General features: G+C 34.3%; 1 protein-coding gene across 7 annotated transcripts in view; it reads right to left on the reverse strand.

The window, feature by feature from the left end:
• The window catches only part of MAP2K5 (mitogen-activated protein kinase kinase 5), a 317,449-nt gene that overhangs the window by 185,740 nt on the left and 106,874 nt on the right, over nucleotides 1-24,835 (reverse strand). For all 7 annotated transcript variants that reach the window (XM_051980795.1, XM_051980794.1, XM_051980793.1 and 4 more), the window contains exon 9: nucleotides 805-844. In XM_051980795.1, coding sequence (XP_051836755.1) covers nucleotides 805-844 — 40 coding nt within the window. The remainder of the gene's footprint in view (nucleotides 1-804; nucleotides 845-24,835) is intronic.

The raw sequence follows: 24,835 nt of genomic DNA on the forward strand, positions 1-24,835 counted from the left end.
GATAGAGAACTGGTTCTATTACTAATTAGAAATTTAGACTCTCTACACCTCAGTTTCCTTTATTTTTTAAAATGATGGAGTTGGGACTAGATGAATTTAATTTTTCTTCAAAAGCTAAAATTCACAGGGTTTATCTTTTGGCAAATATCTCTAATAGTAAATTTTAGGGCAATTTAAAAAATAAAACTACTAGACTAAAAACATCACTGAATGTAGTTTTAGAGCCAAGTGTCTGACAAAGGAATAGATATGGAGACTAAAATAGCTAAATTTTTCATTCACTTATTTTGGGGTGATTCTTATGTAAGAACAATTTTAGCAATGTAAATTTTGTTATTTGATTATATTTAAACACCTTATACTATTGGAACCACAACAAATTTCTGCCGCTCCTAATTTCCTAATTTAGCATGATAAAGCCTTAAGACAAATATGAGTAGATGCTTGGAATTCCAAAAGAGGACACAGATATTTCTAACTACTGTTTGAAGTTGAGAGATATCTTAACCTCTCTTCAGCAACTACTGAATATCCCAGATTTTTGCTATGCCTTTTGGAGGACGTCAGTAAGTCAGAAAACATTTATTAAATACCTATTACATACCAAATTTGAATGTGGTTTGAATATAAAATTGTATTTTAAAAGGTATATTTAAAATATGAATATAAATATAATAAATAAATCTACAATATAATATAATTTAAAAGTATAACAAGCATCAGGCAGAGTAAGACAAAAGTTAGCATTAAGAATTTTTTTTTTTTAATGGAGAACAAAATAATAGAACCTCATTTACAACTTACCTTTACAGCTAATATTTTTCCACTTGGGACATGATATGCTCTGGGAAAGAAAAAAATTGAATAACTTTTAAAAATAGCTTATTGATATACTATAAATTCAACCATCATATTTATAACAATGTGCACTGGCAGATTTCAAATAACACTAACAATAGTAAACACCATTTACTGAACATTCATTGTGTGTGAAACTGTACTGCACTCTCAACAATTTGTAATAAATAGTAAATCTGTACTGTTTGTTCTTAATATCAATACTGTGATTTCAAGATGTGACTTCATCAGCATGACTGATTTTACTGATGTATAACACAAGTATTACATGCCTTAGTAGACATCTTCATGAGTTGATATGGTAAAACCTTGCACATACACACACAAAATTTTAAATATTTTATTCTGTAACATACTCAGAAATGCTGAATTCCTGCCCCAATCATATCTAATAATAGATATAATCTGATAAAAGCCATCAGTTGGTTGAGGGGGGAAAAAAGTGCTAGGAAAAAATAACAAGAAGGAAAGGAGTGAGACACTCTATATATGAACAAAATACTGGTGTGATGAGCTGAAGAATAACAAGTGAGGGGAAAAAAAACTGTTTACAGAAATGCCAGGAATTAGAGCTTCCAGAAAATAAATGTTAAAAAATCAGATTGAGACCTTTTATGTTTAATGCAATGTGGTCTTTTGCATCTAGACAGTAATGAATTCATATGAGGAATTCTATAAGCACCATAATCCAGAAGCAATTTGGCTTCTATAAAAATGTTAATATAAACAAGTAATCTCAAATTATCCTCTTATTCCATTCCACTAAAAGGAAAAAAGCAAATCTGTTTGCTCAGACCTAAGATTTCATAACATATAAGAATTTATACATTATCCAGATTTAACTGTTCTTCCAAACTCCAGAACTGATATAAAATGAACATGCCAAAGGTCAGAGAAGACAGTTTATTTATTCCTAATTCTATCATTGACTAAAAATCCCTATCTGCACTGACAAGCATTTGCAAAATCATTTTATTGTGCTTTCAACATTTTAATGAGTGCTGTCACATTAGCCAAATTGGATCTACCATATACACTGTATATATCTAATATGTTTTAATATGTATATATGTTGTCTTCTCCATTGGACTAAAGCTCTTTCAAGGAAAGGACTTTTTTTTTTTTTCTTTATATCCCCAGTACTTAGCATAGACCAGGGCACACAATAAGTATTTATAAAGTATTTGCTGTTTGCGTCTAAAAACAATGTACATTTCCTACAAACTCAAATCACTGATATCAATTTCCACTTTAGGTAGAAAGATTAGTCAGATTTCTCCGTGGTCAGATGTTTTTAAAAGTTAGGTGCATTAACTTTTAGTGGTGAAATTTAACTGGAAACAACTTGCCATAATGTTTTAAGCATCAGGAAGAGAGAAATATTTTGAAAGCATATGCCACCAAAAGGCAATGGTAAGAAGCACAATGGGCATGAATTGGCTGCAGAAGTTACTAAATGAGGAGTTTTCAAGGAAAAGCAGCATAAAAGCCATAAACAGAGAAATATGCAACTAAATAAAAAATGCAAAAAAAAAAAAAAAAAAGAAAAAAAAAAAAGAATGGTCAGGTAGCCAAAGCAAGGGACAATCAATACTCTATCAACTCTAGCATTATCCACATCATAACAAGAACATGAAAGGCTTCTACCAAATACAATGGAATCTTAGTTGTGGATTTGGGAAAGGAAGTGAATAAAAGTGACATAACATGGACAGATATGAGTGTATTGTGCTCTGTATTAGCTAAATGTCTACATCAATGAAATTCAGCTAACATTAGTACTTACTTGTAATGTCTTGCTTATTTAAATAATCAATGTAATTGTAAAATCTTAGACAAGCTACTAACCCTCTAATTTGATGATTCCATAGATTCTAAAAATAGAGATCAGTATAGCTACATAATAGAAACTAAAAAAATGTATAGTTACAAAACAAATGAATTTGGAAATTATTCACACTCCTTAAGTATTCTTTTGAGTTACAAAAGGATTTATTATAACACTTTGATAAGTAGTGAACCCCTCAAAAGTACATAAAATATGATTCAATTTACAAAGATTCAATGATATACAAGTTTTTAGAAACTTACATTTTATACTTTATAATACCAGTATGGGCGAATAGAACATATCTTCTTGAATAGAATGCCTTGTTGCTTAGGCATTAAATTCAAATTTGACAAATAATGAATGTCAAGCATGTGAGAGTAACTGTGCTAAGCTCTAAACAAAGATAATGACTCTATTCTCAAGGCAGTGACAATCATCTAATCTGATCAGACCAATATGATCTTGAAATGCTCTGCCACAGGCTAGACACAAATAGTCCCTATGACCATTTGGGGTGACATTTCTAATTTTGCATATCTTGCGTTTCTTCTAATCTAATTCAATTCTGTTTTGCTTATAGAGCATAGCACTTTCTCTTTGAAACACATTGTGCTGGGCAACCCTGTATCAGTGTCTCCCATGTCATACAACCAACTCTTAAGTTTTTAAGAGATACCTTGAGAGTGTCCTTGTATTGATTTTTTCTGACTGCCTTGTGAGGACTTGCCTTGTGTGAATTCTCCATAAAATAAATTTTTTTGGCAAGCATACATTTGGCATTCTAACAATGTGGCCAGTCCAACAGAATTTTGCCTTCTGCAGTAGAGTTGGAATGTCTGACAGGTTAGTTTGAGAAAGGACCTCAGGGTCTGATATCTTATCCTGCCAGGTGATTTTCAGAATCTTTCTGAGACAATTCATACAGAAGTGATTCAATTTCCTAACATGGTGGTTGTATACTGTCCAGGTTTCACAGGCATACAACAATGACCTTCCATAGACCTTCAATTTGGTGGTCAGTCTAATACCTCTCCACTCCCATACTTTCCTTCTGAGTCTCCCAAACACTGAGATAGCTCTGGCAATGCATGCGTCCATCTTATTATCAATGTGAACGTGTCCCTGGACAATATGCTGCCAAGTGAACTTATCCACAGCAATCAAAACTTCACCATTTTCTCTAACTGATGGATACATATGGATATAACATAAGGATAGTGTGGTGCTAGCTGATGGGGTACCTATGTTTTCTCAATTAATTGTAGGCCAAAATTAGCACAAGCAGCAGAGAACTGATACTTTATTGCATCTCAGCTGCAGAGGCTACAGTGAGCGCACAATAACCTGCAAACAAAAAACCGTGCACCAACACTCCCTCCACCTTAGTTTTGGCTTGTAGCCTTTTCAAATAGAAGAATGCATCATCAGTGTGCTAGCTGACTTTGATTTCATGTTTGTTTTCATTGAAGGCATTTAACAACATGGCTGAAAACCTCATGCTAAAAAGCTTGGGAGTAAACATTTAGTCCTGTATCCCACCTCTGGTGGCCAGGAAAGCTCAAGAGCCTATTGCCCAGAGGCTGGGCAAGCATTCCATCATGAAACTGATGTACTATATTGATGAACTTCTCTGAACAACCGAATTTTGACATAATTTTCCACAACCCCTCCTGATTGACAGTAACAAAAGCCTTGGTCAGATCTACAAATCTCCTCAAGTTGTTGGTCAGTAAACACCATATCACTTGTTCCTCAGGCCCTTATTTATTGACAAGTAACTATGGCACAAAGAATAATAGAGTGAAGGAAGCCAAGTTTATACAATAAATGTGAAGGAAGAAGAGATTCATTTCACCAGATGGCACAGGACTGAAAGAATAGCTCAGTAAAGACTTTTGCTAGAGGAGCTAATCCTCATTTTGAGCCTTCAAGGTAAGAAGATATTTCAATAGATCATAGGACCACAGATTTAAAGCCAAGAGAGTTCTTAGCGACTATCTAATATAGCACCTCATTTTATAGATGAGAAAGGTGAAACTCAGAAAGGTTTATTGATATTACACCACAAGTTAGTAGCAGAGGAAAGATTTGAACTTAGGATTTCCTGACATCAAGTCAATGATATCCACTCTGCAACACCACCTCTCTGGAGAGAATGGAAACAAGGCAGGTTCTTAAGAGTATGTTCATGGGAAATGAATATAAACTGCTTACATTTTTGTTTTTCTTCCCAGGTTATTTATACCTTCTGAATTCAATTCTCCCTGTGCAACAAGAAAACTGTTCAGTTCCGCACACATATATTGTATCTAGGATATACTATAACCTATTCAACATGTAAAGGACTGCTTGCCATCTGGGGGAGGGGGTGGAGGGAGGGATGGGAAAAATAGGAACAGAAGTGAATGCAAGGGATAATGCTGTAAAAAATTACCCTGGCATGGGTTCTATCAATAAAAAGTTATTTAAAAAAAAAAAAGAGTATGTTCAGCAGGACAATTTAAAAAATTACTTTGTAAATACATTTTAAAACCACATTTACTTCCTAATCATCTTTGCCATAGTACCTTATGAGAAATAATATAGCACAGTAGATAGAACACTGGAGTTGGAGGCTAGAAAACATAGATTCAAATCCTGCTTCTGATATTTACTCATGGCATGAACCATGGCAAAAGATTTAACATCAGTTTCTATTTGTCACCTGCAACATTTATTTCACAGATAATGTATGTAAGATGTTTTGCAAATTTTATTCTATTGTATTCGACCTGTTACCTTTTCTTCAAATTGAATAACAAAAAAGCTAAACAAAAATTGACAGATACAATGACTAAGAATCACAGAGTAAATAACATTATGCATCCTTGGCATGGCTCCTTTTAACAGAGAGGAAAAGAATGTGTTCCATGTCTGTCCTCAAGAAATAATACTAATTGTTTCCTTCCTTCCAATGAAATTATAGATCCAGTTACCCAACAATACCATACTTGACAGAACTGGAAACTTTTTTCATAAAATCTATGATACTTTTATATATTCACTCTGCCTCCAAAACATCCCCTATACCTCCAATATTGGTATATTATTATAAATAATGATAATAAATTCTACTTCCAATACAAAATATAAGTTTTGCTGCTTTTTAGTGTTTTGTTTTTTTCCATTTATAGTCATTGTGCATTTTCTTCTGGTATTGATTTTTCTACTCTGTGGAATCTCTAATTTAAAAAAAAATTCTTTGTATTGACATTCCTTATAGTACAAAACGATTCCATTATATTCATGTATAACAATGTGTTCATTCATTCAATTCAAATGATGCTTCCAACTTTTGGCTACTACAAAAAATGTTTTATGAATATTCTTTGGCATATATAGTACCTATATGTTGTAATTTTTTTAACTCAAGGTATATATAATTCTATTTAATACCAAAACAGTTAAGAGGATTCTACTGTGAGCAGCAGCTCATTATCTGGTGGAAAAGTTAATTTAAAATGGGATTCAAAAGAGCATTGTACTTGTATATAAATGTAGCTAACACAACATATTAGAATATGTCATTTCTTCTGTATTCTATTAACTAATTCCAACTTATTTTAAGTTTGTTAAAATTTCCAATTGAGAATAGTAATGTGAAGGTAAAACAGTGAATGCATAGACCAAGATTGAAGAGTAAAACTTTTTTAAATGGTGTTGTTACTCTGAGTAACAAGAGTGCAAAACATCTGGACTTTTGCGATAAGCAGCAGTGATAAGAATATGATGAGGAGATACTCAAATATATACTACACCGGACAGTTCGGCAACTTAATTAGCTTGTCAAGAAAGCTGAACCCTTTTCCAAAAGAGAGATCTCATGTTTCTAAATGAATTAAAAGGAAAGACTTGATGATTTAATTATGATGCACGCCAATTCATCCGTGGAAGTTTGGGTTGGATTTCGAGCAATGAAGAGATCCGTGGTTTGGTTTACAGTGCATTGACAGTACCAATTTAACATTTAATTATCATGGAGAATTGGATCACAAAGATGATGCAAGGCAGATGGGCAGAATATCTCCCTCAGCTTTGCAAATGGCATATTATTTGGGAGAAAAGGAACTTGTTTACTTTAGACTGATATTGCATCTCAATTGTCTTGACCTTCCTCAACACATTAACTGTAAAGTGATTAATGAAGTTTGAATAGAAGCTTTGGTTACACCAAAAGACAACTGTACACCTCTTCGGTGTTTTAATTAACAGCTAACACTTCAAATTAGTCTGCAGTTGCCACAGTAATTACCTGTTCCAATGAGTGTATGGGGGAAACATTTTTTATAAGATTTTTTAGTGCTTAGTCCTTTTCTTTTATTAATTCAATTGAACAAACATTCAAATATCTACTTCATATATCAGTCATGGTGTTTGGTTGAGAAGGTTCAAAGACAGAAACAAAACATTCCCTACCAACAAGAAGCTTAATATGTACAAAGAGAATTCATTTTAAAGTATATATGAATGTTAATATATATGTATATATGCAACATAAACATATACATACACTAACTATTAAGTAATTTTAATGATGGTAAGGAGAACACTAACAGTCAGTAAAATCAGAGAAGGAAATGACTGTTGAGCTAAGCTTGAGAAAGACAGGGATTCCAAGAGGTAGAAATGAGGAGGAAGAATATTCCAGCAATAGGGGACAAATTATGTAAAGCGGAGATTCCTACCCAGGGATGTACAGCCTGTGGATTAATTTAACAAAGCACTTGAACCTGAATGGGGAGGAAGGTAATAACTACATCTTGATTTTCACTAATTTCTTGTTTTCTTTGTAATCATCTGTATTTTATTTTGTGTATTTAAAAATATGATTGAGAAGGGGCTCACAGGCTCCATAAGATTACCAAAAGGATTCGGGGGGGGGGGGGGGGGGGAACGTTAAGAATGCCTAATGTAATGCCATAGAGAACTGGGAAGTGATACAGCTTGGCTAGAATGAAGAGTTTGTGAGGGAAAACAATGTAAAATTAGTCTAGAAAGATAGGTTAAAGTTAGTTTGTAAGTTACTGAGGTGTCTTGGGCAGGGGAGTGACAAATTGAGAGGTATTTTAGGAGTATCACTTAAATACCTGTGTGGAGGTTGGACTGGAGAAAGGAAACACTGGAAGCATTAGAACACTATCTAAAGACTTTAATCCAGATGAAAGAGTTGAGGATGTGAAAGCAGTGGCACCATAAGTAAGGAGACAAATGTTAGATGTTATGGAAGCAGAATTGCTGACGATCTGATTAGATAGGAATATCATAGAATTTAAGAAAAACATTCCCAGTTGTTAAAATCAAATATGATATATTAGGTGGGTAACTGGACCTGTAATTTCATTGGAAGGAAAGAAACAAGCATTTATTATGTTCCAGGTTTTGTGTCAAGCACTCTAGAAATACTATCTCATTTGATCCTCACAACAAGCCTAGCAGACAGGCACTATTCTTATCACCTTCATTTTACAACTGAGGAAACTAAAGCAGTCAGAGGTTAAGTAGACTTGTCCACAGTCACAAAGCTAATAAGGATCAGAGACTGAAGTTAGAATCAGATTTTCCTGATTCCAGGTGCCTAGTTGTACAACTCTCAATTGAGAAAATTTCCTCTACCAAAGATGATTGGTATTTTCTTTATACCAGATGCTCTTGTTAAATTAAAAATCAAAATAAATAAGGCTTTTTAAAATGACAAAAAATAAAAATGGTAACGGGTAATATTATATTGTGATGAATCAACCTGAGAGACAAAGAGTTTAAACTGGAATTTAATGTTTTGATGAGGATGAAAATAATGTACAAAACTTACAAATATTCATTTTTATCTAAATTCTAATTGTTCTATTATCTAAATTCCTACTTGTACTTTATTTTACTTACACCATCCAGACCTTCAACTCAGCAGAAACATGATCCTCATAGCAGGAGAAATTTAATTTCTCCTATCAGTATCAATGGCCAGAAAAACATGCTATCTTAAAGGTATATATAGATTTTCCCTTACTATGTGCAACAACAGATGTACTCAATGAAAGAAATGAAATGATTATTGAGTCAACTCCTGAAGTTCCCATTAGTTCCTAGATTAAACAGATAAACTGTTAATATCCAACACCCTGAAATCAGACCTTTCATTTTCTTCATTTTCAACTAAAATCAGAACTTAAAACCAAGAATACCAATAGAAACTTATCTGGGCTTTAAGAGCATCACTGATTAACCACCCAGAAGATATGACCTTAATTTTATTTTTTTTTGTAAAAAGATTCATTCCTTTGAAAACAAACACAGAGGACCTTCTGGAATATTGGGTATAATCAATAAATTTGACTATTTTGAGGGAAATCATGGTATGCCAAACATTTGAAAGAAATGTATATAACATCCCTTAACTTATGTCTTTCCTTAATGTCTGATTAGGATGTAGAAGAGCCTTAGATTCTTGAAGATACATGTGACCAAGATGGACTATATGTCTTTCATTTGAAACCCAGCCTATCTAAGTATGGCTCATCCCTAGGTAGCTGGCTACTAGGCCCATGAAACTGGATGGGAAAAAATTACATCTTCATTTTTCATTAACTTATAATTGGAATTTGCATTTCCTTCAATTATTTAAGGACACAATTCTGAAAAGGGAGCCAAAGATTTTACCAGATTGTCAAGAATATATGACACACACAAAAAGTTAAGAACCCTTTCTTTAGAGTATGCAGTCCCATTAATAGGACGTGAAGACAACTACTCTCATATGAAACTGATGGGATAAATGAAGTGATCAACTATGCTCTGTGATTAAGCATAATGACTACCATGATAGAGAAATGATAGACTAGGTGTACAGAATGAGATATTTCTGGATATGGCCAATGTGCAGATGTATTTTGCTTGACTATACTTATTTGTTATATGAAAGGCTTAAAAAAAAAAGTCTGGAAGGTGTACTGGGAGAAAGGGCAGTTAGTTATAATAATGAAAAATAGTGTCAATAAAAATCAATGATAAAGAAAAACTGAGGCACAGAGTTGTCTAAGCATGGCCAATTTATTAAGTAGGCTAGCAATAGTCAATAAAGAGTCCAAGACTGCTCAGTAGGCAAGGGTACTTTTGGCAATTAGAGCAGCTCTTTTAGGCAGTTAAAAGTATAGGGTGCAAAAATAGTCCAATGATTCAAATTACATCTTAATCTGTGATTGGTTTGATCCAGAGATGGATTCTAGTCCTTAAGAACAAGGAAATTAAACTCCTTACAAATTTAACTAATATAGTCTATATAATCAAATCTGAATTTAATTTACAAATATTGACTGTGATTAGATAACAATGATTAGATATAATTCCCAATCAAAAACATTTCAATTTCACAGTTTTCTCCTTTGATTCTTGAAAGACCTGCCTTTCATGGATTATTATCTTTGAGTTCTCCCATGACTGAAGGTTGACAAAAACTGGTGGGGGAGGTCCCCTTGATAAAGAGATCTCACAGAGGAAATGGCACATAAGGAAGTAAGGAAAGAATGGAAAACTAACTTATAACATAGATGGTTTTATTTTGAGTACATTTATAACAATATCTTATTAAAACTGAGGAAGATTAATAATAACTAAATAAAAGTGAAAAGGCATCCAGCAATATTGTTGAATGATATGTGAAAGAACTGAACTCACTTTGTAGTGAGATATGGCTAGAATCAATACATTAATCTCTGCATAGTAGGAAAGAGATCTTAATTAGTTGGATAGTGTTAGTGCTACTATTTCTTTATAAAGATTCTTTAAGTGTGAGAAGCAAATAGATTCAAGTTCTTTCCAAGTCTGAAATCTATTAAGATCATTAATCTTTTTATTTTTGCTGGATATCACAAGGATTAGATATTTCTTTAGGTGACAAGCTGGGCATTTGGGTGCATTATACAGTCATTATTTGTAGCACATGAAAAAGAATGCCCTACAATCTGCAGAAGTGAGAACACTACAATAATAGATTCATTGCCATGGATCACACAGACTCTTTGAGAGATATTCTCTATCTTCAGCTCTATATTCAGATGTAGGGGCTTTGTTAGCATAGTTATGAGGGGCAGGGGTCCTCTTAGATCAAATGAAGTGAAGCAGAAGGCACTGTTGGAAACTGAAGACCTGAATCCTGGGGTGTCGAAGGTGTTCTTATCTTCATTCATACACTCAGATAGCTGAAGCAGATCATCAGGAAGACACATAAAAAATAGTCCTTAAGGAGAAAAGTATCATTAAATTGAATTATAAACAAAAAGTCAGATTGAAGAATGGTAATTTCATGAGTCATTCATCAATCTGTCAAACTCTTTCCAAAGTTCTCAAGTTCGCAAATCTAGTTGTGCTAAAGAATTAGTTATCCCAAAGTCAGTTTCCCGATTTCCAATTGCTTGTGGCATAGGACCCAGATGGTTGTGCCTCATGGTCAGGGAGCTGTGGGTCAGTTGGTGAAAGGGGAGTAGGTATCTTTCCCCTTTGGCATTTACAACCTCTGAGAGCTAAGCCCCATCATAGCATTTCCACGAGAAACAATGAGCACCACATCCTAGTGTTGATGGTATAGTCATTGTCTCCAGGGCATGAAGCAAGTTCTTTTCTTGCAGGCCTTCTAAAGACTCTATAGCTATCACAAGTCAAGATGCCATAAAGATGACTTATAGTTCTATTTCTACAAACTAGACCAACCATCATTTGGTAAGGAGAAGTGATTGCAGGAATAGCAAAGGGGGTGTTTCTGGATGTGGGTGCTCACAGTGGGGCAGCTGATGCTCTCCTGTAGCAAATGGAATGGAGTGAGCAAACATTTTTTTTAATATCTCTTTCACCCTTCAGCTGAGACATCATTAAGCTGGCATGAATTTTCAGACAGAGGTATTGCTTTGAAAACTGGAAAAGCCATGTTATAAAGTAATTGAGTTACAATTTCTTATGGAGAAATACCATAAAGCAGAATAAAAATACAGTGACCAATATGCAATTTTTATAGATTCATTTGATGAACCACCATAAGTTTCTTTGGGATTAAATTCAAGCATAGATGGGAACTTAAGGCAGTTCAGCAACTAATAAAACAGGGAGTTGAAATCATGAGGTCTAAGATGAGAAGGCCCCATTTGATTCAGGTGGAGAATATGTCATGCCTGGAATCAAGAAAAGACCAAGGAAAACAACCACATGGGTCTCTTTAGCAATGTACTGAGTGTAACCATAATATGTTGGAGTTCTTGATATTTGTAACAATATCTTCTGACTTACTAATATAAGAACAACAGGATTGGTTAATAATAGCACAGGCCCCTCCCTAGACAGTAGTCAAGAGGTTTAATACCAAATGTTTTTGGAAAGCTCTCTGTGTCACTAAATTAACTTATGCTTGAAGAGCAGAGATATCTTTAGATATCTTAAAGATAGCTTGGGTTGTATCGTAGACAAATTTTCAATTTCAGAAGAACTGTTTCCAAGAGATTTCATTAAATATCCCATTCCAATGGGAGAAAATAAAGACTAAAACAAAATTAAAAAAAAAAAACCTCCTCTGGATATTACTATTAATAGTCAGAGTTTGGGATTTGTATTCTTCTGACCTTTTCTCATCTTATCCCACCAGGCTCCTAAGTCTCTAGTAATTTTCCTTTCTATTAAGCCTATGAATGATTAGAAACTAATACAGATGATGCTATATAAGCAATTCTAAATGTCCAAAGGAGGAGGGGAGAAAGGCAAAAACTATTCTAGAACAAATGAAAAATTGGCTTGAGGTCAATAATAATAAGTGACATTCAGTATATTGTAATGGAAATGCATAGTGGGCACTGGTTTCTCCTAGTGGGATTCTTTTTTATATCTTTTCTTGGTTTCAAGCAGGAAGTATTTTTTTTCCCCATAGTTAAATGGAGTCTTCTGATTCTTGGTCTTATCACCACTCTCCCCTATTTTATTAACTGCTTTTCTTACTTATATTTAAGCCTATGCTCAAACTTATTCCCAAAGAAAATTATGGCTGTTCAATTGGATTATTAAAGATTATATTTGTATTTCTATTACATAGTATACCTGCAAATAATGTAAACAAACTACCATTATATTGATAAGTTTTCTTAATCATTTTAATGAGATGAATATTCCAATTTTTAAAAGCATTATACCATTGCTGCTGGCTGCTTGCCAATAAGATGGTAACATTTCCCACTGAAAATGACAAGCATAATGATGCCCCATTTTTGATTTCCAGCTCTAACCCATCCCTAAACATCAAGTTCAGTTAAATGGGGCCTCTACTCCAGTACAAGCCACCAAAAATCTTTCTTTGGAAGTCGGGGAATTCACTCTAGTCAAATATGAATCTGTTACATCCCCTGGGCACCACACTAGGTCTTCAGCCCAGTAGGTGATCCAAACTTTAGAACAGTGAAAGAAATTTGATCGGTTGATCAATGATTCATAAAAGAGGGAGTCTATTTTGATTTTACTCAATTTAATTCCTTAGTAATAGAATGCATACATTATCTAATATAAATTAGTTTTAGTTAAAGTACTCAAAGATAAAATGTCACCCTGGACTGTAAATACATACTTTGTTTTTAAAGGTAAGATCTCTTGGAACTACACTTTTATATTACTTATTAAGTTTTGACTCTGGGTATTACTGAGTTGTCATTGAGCCAATTTCATTCAAATGAAAGCTATTTACTATAGCCTGAGGATTGCTACAGGTGGATGTTTGCCCTTGGAAGAAGGTTGAAAGGAACCTTGTGAAGGTGAAGGTAGGAACCCTGTGAAGGTGAAGGTGAAGGCTCTTGACTGAGTTTTCCATCAAGCTACATGAACATGAAATTTTCTGATTTGATTTATTCTAAGCCTAACATTTGATATGCTGTGAATAGTGTGGAAATTTCCCATTTAACTAGAAGTCATTATGACTTTTATCTTTTTTCTTTTATAGTAATCTTATTGGCTAGGATAAGTAACTAATAATATAACAATACTAAATCTTTAGTTGCAAGAGTTTAAGGACTCTTAAATAATCCCATGTTAACTAGTCATATATTCAGTGTATATGTACATATATATGTGTGTATGTGTGTGTGTATAGACATGTATATATACACCCACACAAATATATACATAAAAATGCATCCACACATATATATGCAGAGTATGTTTGTATGCGTACATATATATATGTGTGTGTGTGTGTATATATACACACACACACAAATATATAATACATATTTATAACATATATATTACATAATACATAGTAGATTTTGCAGCTTTACTTAGAAAATCTCCACAAACATCTTTTGATCCATCTACAATAAAAAGAGCTCACCAAGTTTGTTTCTGTAAGATGGAGCAAAAGACTCCATCTTACCAAGCCAGTTGCGTGCCCTGTCTTTGCAGTACTTCAATCAAGACTTCTTTTGAGACACTGATCTTATTTTTAGACTTCTCTTTTTCTTCCCCAAGTACCCTTGCTTCTATAAGGACTATATACTGAGGGGGACTGCTCCTGACAGATTTTGTCAACATGCTTTTGTTGTTATTACTTAAACTCATTTTTTTTGACATTTATGTTTGTCAAATTTTCCTCACTATTTTGGGAACATATAAAGCCTTGTTTTTCAAGTATATAAAATAGTGACTCATTGAAGAAATACAGTAACTCAAAGAAACAAACGGGAAATTATGGAAATAAAAATAATCATTGATTATTCTATTCTATCTTATTAAGACTTAATCACTTTACTTATTAATCCTTATTATATGAGTTTGAAATCCCTTAAGGCTGTCCCTTCAAGTACCTATTCTATCCTTGTAGTTGTAGCTTGCCAAACACATCCTACAAGCTCCCTTACAATAGAAACAACAAATCCGGGTACACCTTTTAGTTTCCTCTTTTTGCAAAACATATTCAGCCACAAGATTCTAATCTACTGTGTTAAGTCAAAAGCACTTAAACCACAGGCTTCTCCATTCCCCCTAAAAATGCCCATCACAGAATAAGAGCCATAGGATGGTGACCTACCTGACAAGGAACTGGATCTATCTGACAAAGAACTGATGTAAACAGCACCAAGCTGTCAACTACAATTCATATGTCCCTCTTATTTTTGTCTACTAGATACTGGTTTATTTTTGTACTTTCCTCAATACTATAAAGAAACTGCTTTGACAATCACTTTTTTACCATGGTTGCTGGAAACTTGGATTACATTTATTGGCAATGTTCACTTTGATAATAAAACTGCACTCAGAGCTTTCTGCCTCAGTTTCTCTTTATTGGAGATTTTTATTGCAACAAACGTTTATTTGCTGAATTTCCAGTTAAACTGAAGGTCATTTAATTTAGTAGTGCACACTTTCATCCCTGAATGAATTGGTAGCTTAACTTGATTCCAGGATTTAAGTAGTTCTCCCAAGAGGGTTCCTGTGGGAATGCTAGGATCTAACCCTATTGTTACTCATAAAGGAATAGTAAATGGATTCTCCAATTGCAGTAGTAATAAGTAATCCTGAAAAAGAGCTGTAGCTGCCACTAATGACTTCACAGGGGGGTGTAATCATCAAAAGAGAGTCAATGGACTTCTGCAGAATCCCCCACTTCTCCTTAAGAAAAAGAATGCTATAGAATTGATGTCTGATCAAAAGAATGGCACAGCCAATTTCCTTAGATTTTCCTTAGTATAGGAGATGCTATTCTATCTAAAAAATAGATTTCTTTCTATATTGAAGAAATAAACTTTTTTCCTCCTTGTTGCAGGAGACGTCTATCTGCAATAAGGATTCTGCTTCCTGTTCCATGTAAGATAAGAAACTTTTGTTGTATTGATAATAATCTCTCATTTAAGAACCTTGTCAAAGGATATGAACAGACAATTCTCAGATGAAGAAATTGAAACCATTTCTAGCCATATGAAAAGATGCTCCAAGCCATTATTAATCAGAGAAATGCAAATTAAGACAACTCTGAGATACCACTACACACCTGTCAGACTGGCTAGAATGACAGGGGAAAATAATGTGGAATGTTGGAGGGATGTGGGAAAACAGGGACACTGATACATTGTTGGTGGAATTGTGAATACATCCAGACATTCTGGAGAGTGATTTGGAATTATGCTCAAAAAGTTATCAAACTGTGCATATCCTTTGACCCAGCAGTGTTTCTATTGGGCTTATATCCCAAAGAGACTTAAAGAAGGGAAAGGGACCTGTATGTGCAAGAATATTTGTGGCACACAAATTAAGTCTGATCTAACCAACTGGAAAAATATTAAATGCTCTTGGATTGGGCAAGCAAATATAATAAATATGACAATACTACCTAAATTAATCCATTTAATACCAATCAGACTCCGAAAAAACTATTTTGATGACCTAGAAAAAATAACAACAAAGTTCATATGGAAAAACAAAAGGTCAAGAATTTCAAGGGAATTAATGAAAAAAAAATTAAATGAAGGTGGCCTAGCTGTACCAGAGCTAAAATTATATTATAAAGCAGCAGTTACTAAAACCATCTGATATTGGCTAAGAAACAGACTACTTGATCAATGGAATAGGTTAGGTTCAAAGGACAAAACAGCCAATAACTTTAACAATCTAGTGTTTGACAAACCCAAAGACCCCAGTTTTTGGGATAAGAACGCAGTATTTGACAAAAATTGCTGGGAAAATTGGAAATTAGTATGGCAGAAACTAGGGATTGACCCACACTTAACACCGTACACCAAGATAAGGTCAAAATGGGTTCATGACCTAGGCATAAAGAATGAGATTATAAATAAATTGGAAGAGCATAGTATAGTTTACCTCTCAGACCTGTGGAAGAGGGAGGAATTTATGACCAAAGAACTAAAAATCACTACTGACAACAAAATAGAAAATTTTAATTATATCAAATTGAAAAGTTTTTGTACAAACTAAACAAATGCAGACAAGATTAGAAGGGAAACAATAAACTGGGAAAACATTTTTACAGTCAAAGGTTCTGATAAAGGCCTCGTTTCCAAAATATATAGAGAACTGACTCTAATTTATAAGAAATCAAGCCATTCTCCAATTGATAAATGGTCAAAGGATACGAACAGATAATCCGCAGACGAAGAAATAAAAACTATTTATAGCCATATGAAAATATGCTCCAAATCATTATTAATCAGAGAAATGCAAATTAAGACAACTCTGAGATACCACTACACACCTGTCAGATTGGCTAGAATGACAGGGAAAGATATTGCGGAATGTTGGAGGGGATGTGGGAAAACAAGGACACTGATACATTGTTGGTGGAATTGTGAACACATCCAGCCATTCTGGAGAGCAATTTGGAACTATGCTCAAAAAGCTATCAAACTGTGAATACCCTTTGATCCAGCAGTGTTTCTACTGGGCTTATATCCCAAAGAGATACTAAAGAAGGGAAAGGGACCTGTATGTGCTAAAATGTTTGTGGCAGCCTTGTATGTAGTGGCTAGAAGCTGGAAAATGAATGGATGCCCATAATTGGAGAATGGTTGAGTAAACTGTGGTATATGAACGTTATGCAATATTATTGTTCTGTAAGAAATGACCAGCAAGATGAATACAAAGAAGACTGGCAAGACTTACATGAACTGATGCTGAGTGAAATGAGCAGAACCAGGAGATCATTATATACCTCAACAACGATACTGTTTGAGGATGTATTCTGATGGAAGTGGATCTCTTCGATAAAGAGAGCTAATTCAGTTTCAATTGATCAAGGATGGATAAAAGCAGCTACACTCAAAGAAAGAACACTGGGAAATGAATATAAACTGCTTGCATTTTTGTTTTTCTTCCTGGGTTATTTATACCTTCTGAATCCAGTTCTCCCTGTTCAACAAGAGAACTGTTCAGTTCTGCACACATATATTGTATCTAGGATATACTGTAACCTATTTAACATGTATAGGACTGCTTGCCATCTGGGGAGGGGGTGGAGGGAGGGAGGGGAAAATCGGAACAGAAGTGAGTGCAAGGGATAATGCTGTAAAAAATTACCCTGGCATGGGTTCTGTCAATAAAAAGTTTTAAAAAATAAAAAAATTTTAAAAAAAGAAAAAAAAAAGAATGTTTGTGGCAGCCCTCTTTGTAGTGACCAGAAACTGGAAACTGAGTAGATGCCCATCAACTGGAGAAAGGCTAAATAAATTGTGTTATATGAATGTTATGGAATATTATTGTTCTGTAAGAAATGTCTAACAGGATGATTTCAGAAAGGCTTGGAGAGACTTACACAAATTGATGCTAAGTGAAATGAGCAGGACCAGGAGATCATTATATATTTCAACAACAATACTATATGATGATCAATTCTGATGGACCTGACCATCTTCAGCAATAAGATGTTCATCTTATTTGGTTCCAAATAAGTTCTAATGGAGCAAGAATGAACTGAACCAGCTACACCAGTGAAAGAACTCTGGGAGATGACTAAGAACCATTACACTGAATTCCCAATCCCTATATTTGTGCCCACCTGCATTTTTGATTTCCTTCACAGGCTAACTGTACAATATTTCATCCAATTCTTTTTGTACAGCAAGATAATGGTTTGGACATGTATACTTATTTTGTATCTAATTTATACTTTAATATATTAACATCTACTGGTCATCCTGCCATCTAGGGGAGGGAGTGGGAGGAAGGAGGGGAAAAATTGGAACAAAAGGTTTGGCAATTGTCAATACTATAAAATTACCCATGCATATAACTTGTAAATAAAAAGCTATTAGAATTAAAAATTTAAAAAAATTAAAAAAAATAAGGATTCCGCTTCCTGCTTCATGTAAGATAAGAAACTTTTGTTGTATTGATAATAATCTCTCATTTAAGAACACACCTTGTCAAAGGATATGAACAGACAATTCTCAGATAAAGAAATTGAAACTATTTCTCGCCATATTAAAAGATGCTCCAAGTCATTATTAATCAGAGAAATGCAAATTAAGACAACTCTGAGATACCACTACACACCTGTCAGATTGGCTAGAATGATAGGGACAGATAATGTAGAATGTTGGAGGGGATGTGGGAAAACTGGGACACTGATACATTGTTGGTGGAATTGTGAACACATCCAGTCATTCTAGAGAGCAGTTTGGAACTATGCTCAAAAAGTTATCAAACTGTGTGATCCAGCAGTGCTAATACTGGGCTTATAACCCAAAGAGATCTTAAAGAAGGGAAAGGGACCACGTGTGCAAAAATGTTTGTGGCAGCCCTCAATCTTCAATTGGAGAATGGCTGAAAAAGTTGTGGTATATGAATGTTCTGGAATATTATTGTTCTGTAAGAAATGACCAATAGGATGACTTCAGAAAGGCCTGGAGAAACTTACATGAACTGGCGGGAGAACTGTTCGGTTCTGCAAATATGTATTGTATCTAGGATATACTGCAACATATTTAACATATATAGGACTGCTTGCCATCTTGGGGGGGGGGGGGTGGAGGGAGGGAGGGGAAAAAAATGAAACATAAGCGAGTGCAAGGGATAATGTTGTAAAAAAAAATTATCCTGGCATGGATTCTGTCAATACAAAGTTATTATTAAATAAAATAAAATTTAAATTTAAAAAAAAAAAAAAGAAAGAAAGAAACTTACATGAACTGATGTTGAGTGAAACGAGCAGGGCCAGGAGATCATTATATACTTCAACAACAATACTATATGATGATCAATTCTGATGGACCTGGCCCTTTTCAACAATGAGATGAACTAAATCAGTTCCATTTGTTCAATAATGAATAGAACCAGCTACACCCAGAGAAAGAACTCTGGGAGATGAGTATGAACCACTACATAGAGTTCCCAATCCCTCTATTTTTGTCTGCCTGCATTTTTTATTTCCTTCACAAGCTAATTGTACACTATTTCAAAGTCCAATTCTTTTTGTACAGCAAAATAATGGTTTGGACATGTGTACATATATTGTATTTAACATATACTTTAACATATATAACATGTATTGGTCAACCTGCCATCTGGGAAGGAAGGAGGGGGAAAGGAGGGGAAAAATTGTAACAAAAGTTTTGCACTTGTCAATGCTGAAAAATTACCCACGCATATATCTTGTAAATAAAAAGCTATTTAAAAAAAAAAAGAACACACCTTGGCTTGGAGAAAATCTGGATTGAGGCCAAGGAGGAGTCTGATCCCTGAGGTGGTCCTGCTTGGAGAAGTCCCTGGAGAAATGGAAAACCTTATTGGAGTGCTTAGAGTTCCTTGGCAAGAGTGGCCTTAAGTCCATGGACTGGCTCATCAATTGTAATTGAGAGAATCATGGGAATTGAGTAAATTACACTGACTTCTTCTTGTGACGCAATTCTGGGGCTCATCAGTTTATTTTCTTTTCAATTACGGGTCTAGTTCAATTTCTGTCCTGTGAGAAAATTTTATCACATCATTTGAGCCTAGCCCTGTGAGGCTGAGAAGCTGGATCGCTTCTACCTATATCTTAGAGACTCTTAACTAAGGACTTGGCTTATGCTGATCAAAAAAAGTCAAATCTGAAGACTGATGCAAGGAGTTCTCTCACAATTATACATCGCAAGCACCACATGTGTTTCACATCTGAAAATCATCAGTGTACTAGTCAATCAGTTACTACTTTTGTTTCCTTGACTGAAAACTAACTCTTGAAAAGTAGGACACTTTTTTTTTTTTTCCCAATTTCAGGAAATGGTACTTGTTTGTTCCCCATCCCAACTTGGAAAGCCTCTGATCTTTCCTCTATTGGAAATCAGATTACCTAATTTTGTATCCTGGTTTTAATATTGTGAATTATTTTAATGCAAAAAGCCTGTCTTTCCTGTATTGGGGATCCAGGGACAAATTGAAAAGGCCTGGTACTTGTTTTGCAATTGGATGCACTAACTTAATAAATTGATATGCTTAGAAGCTCAAACTTTTTTCCCCCCCAGACCGTTTCTGGTTTTATTCTTGATGAGCCAAACTATACTAAATCAGGACTCCAACCCAATGGGAAGATACCTTCTCAGAAAAACTCCCTAGAATACTGTGGTTAATCTTTTACAAGGGGCTTTTCCCATGGAAGACTGTCCAGATCAGACTCTCTTCAATTTTTACTTCCTCAGAACTAAGGTAATATTTACCTCCATAATGCTGGAGATAGTTTACTCCATCCTCATTACTAGGGAAAGGTCATTCCCTTGAAGAGAACATTGAGGTTAAATTTGCCTCCAATATAAAGATGGGGAATATTAGGTTCTAGAAATAGTAAAATACCAAAAAAAAACCCACAAAACCCTTTGGGAAAATTGCTATAGTGGGGAAAAACAGTTAATGTGAAACCACTTAGGGAAATTCTTATATATCTGAATATGGTAGCAAATTAAAGGCTTTGAAATCAGTAGGAAATAAGGAGGCTACCAAGAATGTATAGTCTCTTTGTTTAATCTATATTTTTATGTCTTTGTAAAATACTCAGGAAATAACACCAGTTTTTGTCTTGTATGGTGTTTAGTATAGTTTGTTGATTCTACTACCTTGAAAAATTTCTAAGGGGAAGATATAGCCAGCCATAAGGACTATTGTACAAAGCTTCAGTGAAATAGTTTAGAATGCTAGGGAAGTTTAAAAATGAACTGCCACTTTAGGCTTTCAGGAGGAGATTAGGTTAAAAAGAAAAAAAAATCCTGAAAGATATTTTGTTCTTTGTCATTTCAGTTATAGTCACATTGAATTATATAGAAAAGGTCAGATGATTTAAAAAAAAAAAAAAAAAAAAGGAAAACTGTTTCCTGGTTTGTAGGAATTTTTTGGCATGAAAAATGAATTCAAGATTCCAAATTTTTGCTAAAAACATCTTTTGTTTTTGGATTTAGGAGATTTTCAGATTGATGGAGAGTAACCATTAAGAAGTTCAGAGATTAAACATTTTAAGATTGTAGGGGAGAACTTCTGGGATTTGGGGTAATTCCAGGAACTCACTCCATTTTCTTTGCCCTATTTGATAAGGCATTTAGCAGAAACTTAACATATTCTGAAATGTCCTAGTAAGTTTTGATGTCAACTCTGAAGAATTTGTTTGAAAGAAAAATAAGAATTTAATTCAGTAAAAGTTTTAAGGTTAAGTAGCACTTAGATCACTACCATCTCCTCCCTCAGATCTTAAAGCCATTGTTTTAGTTTAACAAAGGAAGATAGCTAGTTTCAAAGTGATCCCAGAGTGAAGGGAAAAAAAAAATATATATATATATATATATATATATATATATATATTTGCTTTGTAGTTTGACTTATCCTCCTTGACCATCAAAAAAGAAAAACTTATTTAAATCAGAAAGCAATTTAAAAATAAGTAAAACTTAATTAAGAGGGACCTCATTCTTGTGAATAATGGGGATAAATATGAGCAATGACAGTGGGAGTGTGAGCAGGAACTAAGAATGTTTTTGGGAAAACTGAAGAACTAACTTCAAATCTTTATAACAAATTTAATTGTTTGAGTAAATTAGAAGCAAAGTTCACCAAAGTATATTAGAAAGAAACCAAGCATTTGTAAGCTTTAAGGAATCCAAAAAAGTAACAGTATTGCAAATAACTGGAGTTGTATAAAATTTTGTGCTAAATTACATAGGAGAAACATGAGTGAAGATTAGTTATTTAGACAATTTTGGATATGAGTAGGAAATACAGCACTCTGCCTTGAAAAGCCGTTCCAGGAACATATTCCTCAATCTTTAGAATCTTATGAGCTTCAAAGCAAGAGGATGGGCAATTGAGGTTGCCATTGGGAGTCTCTCCCTATTTTTTACCCACTGTCAAAACTGAAAAGTCTTAGGGAAGCAAAGAGAAAGGTTAGGTTATAAACACAAAGGAAAATAATTTGGCTCTTCAGGTAATTTTTTTTTTTTAAAGAAAATAGTTCATATAACTGCAGGTGAAAGTTATTGTACATATTTGAAAATGAGCCAATTGTTAACTTTTGGCTCTAAATTTTAAAGTTCAGGTACCTAAAAGCCTTGGAAAATTAAGATTTTGATTTTGTGGTTTTATATCTAGATTTGATTTGGTTGAGATTTTTTTTTCTAGTAAGATATAATGCAAAAAAAATTAACAACATTGTTGGTGGAATTGTGAACACATCCAGCCATTCTGGAGAGCAATTTGGAACTATGCTCAAAAAGCTATCAAACTGTGAATACCCTTTGATCCAGCAGTGTTTCTACTGGGCTTATATCCCAAAGAGATACTAAAGAAGGGAAAGGGACCTGTATGTGCTAAAATGTTTGTGGCAGCCTTGTATGTAGTGGCTAGAAGCTGGAAAATGAATGGATGCCCATAATTGGAGAATGGTTGAGTAAACTGTGGTATATGAACGTTATGCAATATTATTGTTCTGTAAGAAATGTCTAACAGGATGATTTCAGAAAGGCTTGGAGAGACTTACACAAATTGATGCTAAGTGAAATGAGCAGAACTAGGAGATCATTATATATTTCAACAACAATACTATATGATGATCAATTCTGATGGACCTGACCATCTTCAGCAATAAGATGTTCATCTTATTTGGTTCCAAATAAGTTCTAATGGAGCAAGAATGAACTGAACCAGCTACACCAGTGAAAGAACTCTGGGAGATGACTAAGAACCATTACACTGAATTCCCAATCCCTATATTTGTGCCCACCTGCATTTTTGATTTCCTTCACAGGCTAACTGTACAATATTTCATCCAATTCTTTTTGTACAGCAAGATAATGGTTTGGACATGTATACTTATTTTGTATCTAATTTATACTTTAATATATTAACATCTACTGGTCATCCTGCCATCTAGGGGAGGGAGTGGGAGGAAGGAGGGGAAAAATTGGAACAAAAGGTTTGGCAATTGTCAATACTATAAAATTACCCATGCATATAACTTGTAAATAAAAAGCTATTAGAATTAAAAATTTAAAAAAATTAAAAAAAATAAGGATTCCGCTTCCTGCTTCATGTAAGATAAGAAACTTTTGTTGTATTGATAATAATCTCTCATTTAAGAACACACCTTGTCAAAGGATATGAACAGACAATTCTCAGATAAAGAAATTGAAACTATTTCTCGCCATATTAAAAGATGCTCCAAGTCATTATTAATCAGAGAAATGCAAATTAAGACAACTCTGAGATACCACTACACACCTGTCAGATTGGCTAGAATGATAGGGAAAGATAATGTAGAATGTTGGAGGGGATGTGGGAAAACAAGGACAGTGATACATTGTTGGTGGAATTGTGAACACATCCAGCCATTCTGGAGAGCAATTTGGAACTATGCTCAAAAAGTTATCAAACTGTGAATACCCTTTGATCCAGCAGTGTTTCTACTGGGCTTATATCCCAAAGAGATACTAAAGAAGGGAAAGGGACCTGTATGTGCTAAAATGTTTGTGGCAGCCTTGTATGTAGTGGCTAGAAGCTGGAAAATGAATGGATGCCCATAATTGGAGAATGGTTGAGTAAACTGTGGTATATGAACGTTATGCAATATTATTGTTCTGTAAGAAATGTCTAACAGGATGATTTCAGAAAGGCTTGGAGAGACTTACACAAATTGATGCTAAGTGAAATGAGCAGAACTAGGAGATCATTATATACCTCAACAACGATACTGTATGAGGATGTATTCTGATGGAAGTGGATCTCTTCGATAAAGAGAGCTAATTCAGTTTCAATTGATCAAGGATGGATAAAAGCAGCTACACTCAAAGAAAGAACACTGGGAAATGAATATAAACTGCTTGCATTTTTGTTTTTCTTCCTGGGTTATTTATACCTTCTGAATCCAGTTCTCCCTGTTCAACAAGAGAACTGTTCAGTTCTGCACACATATATTGTATCTAGGATATACTGTAACCTATTTAACATGTATAGGACTGCTTGCCATCTGGGGGAGGGGGTGGAGGGAGGGAGGGGAAAATCGGAACAGAAGTGAGTGCAAGGGATAATGCTGTAAAAAATTACCCTGGCATGGGTTCTGTCAATAAAAAGTTTTAAAAAATAAAAAAATTTTAAAAAAAGAAAAAAAAAAGAATGTTTGTGGCAGCCCTC

The sequence above is a fragment of the Antechinus flavipes genome, chromosome 2 (genome assembly GCF_016432865.1).
Source record: "Antechinus flavipes isolate AdamAnt ecotype Samford, QLD, Australia chromosome 2, AdamAnt_v2, whole genome shotgun sequence".
Taxonomy (NCBI): domain Eukaryota; kingdom Metazoa; phylum Chordata; class Mammalia; order Dasyuromorphia; family Dasyuridae; genus Antechinus; species Antechinus flavipes.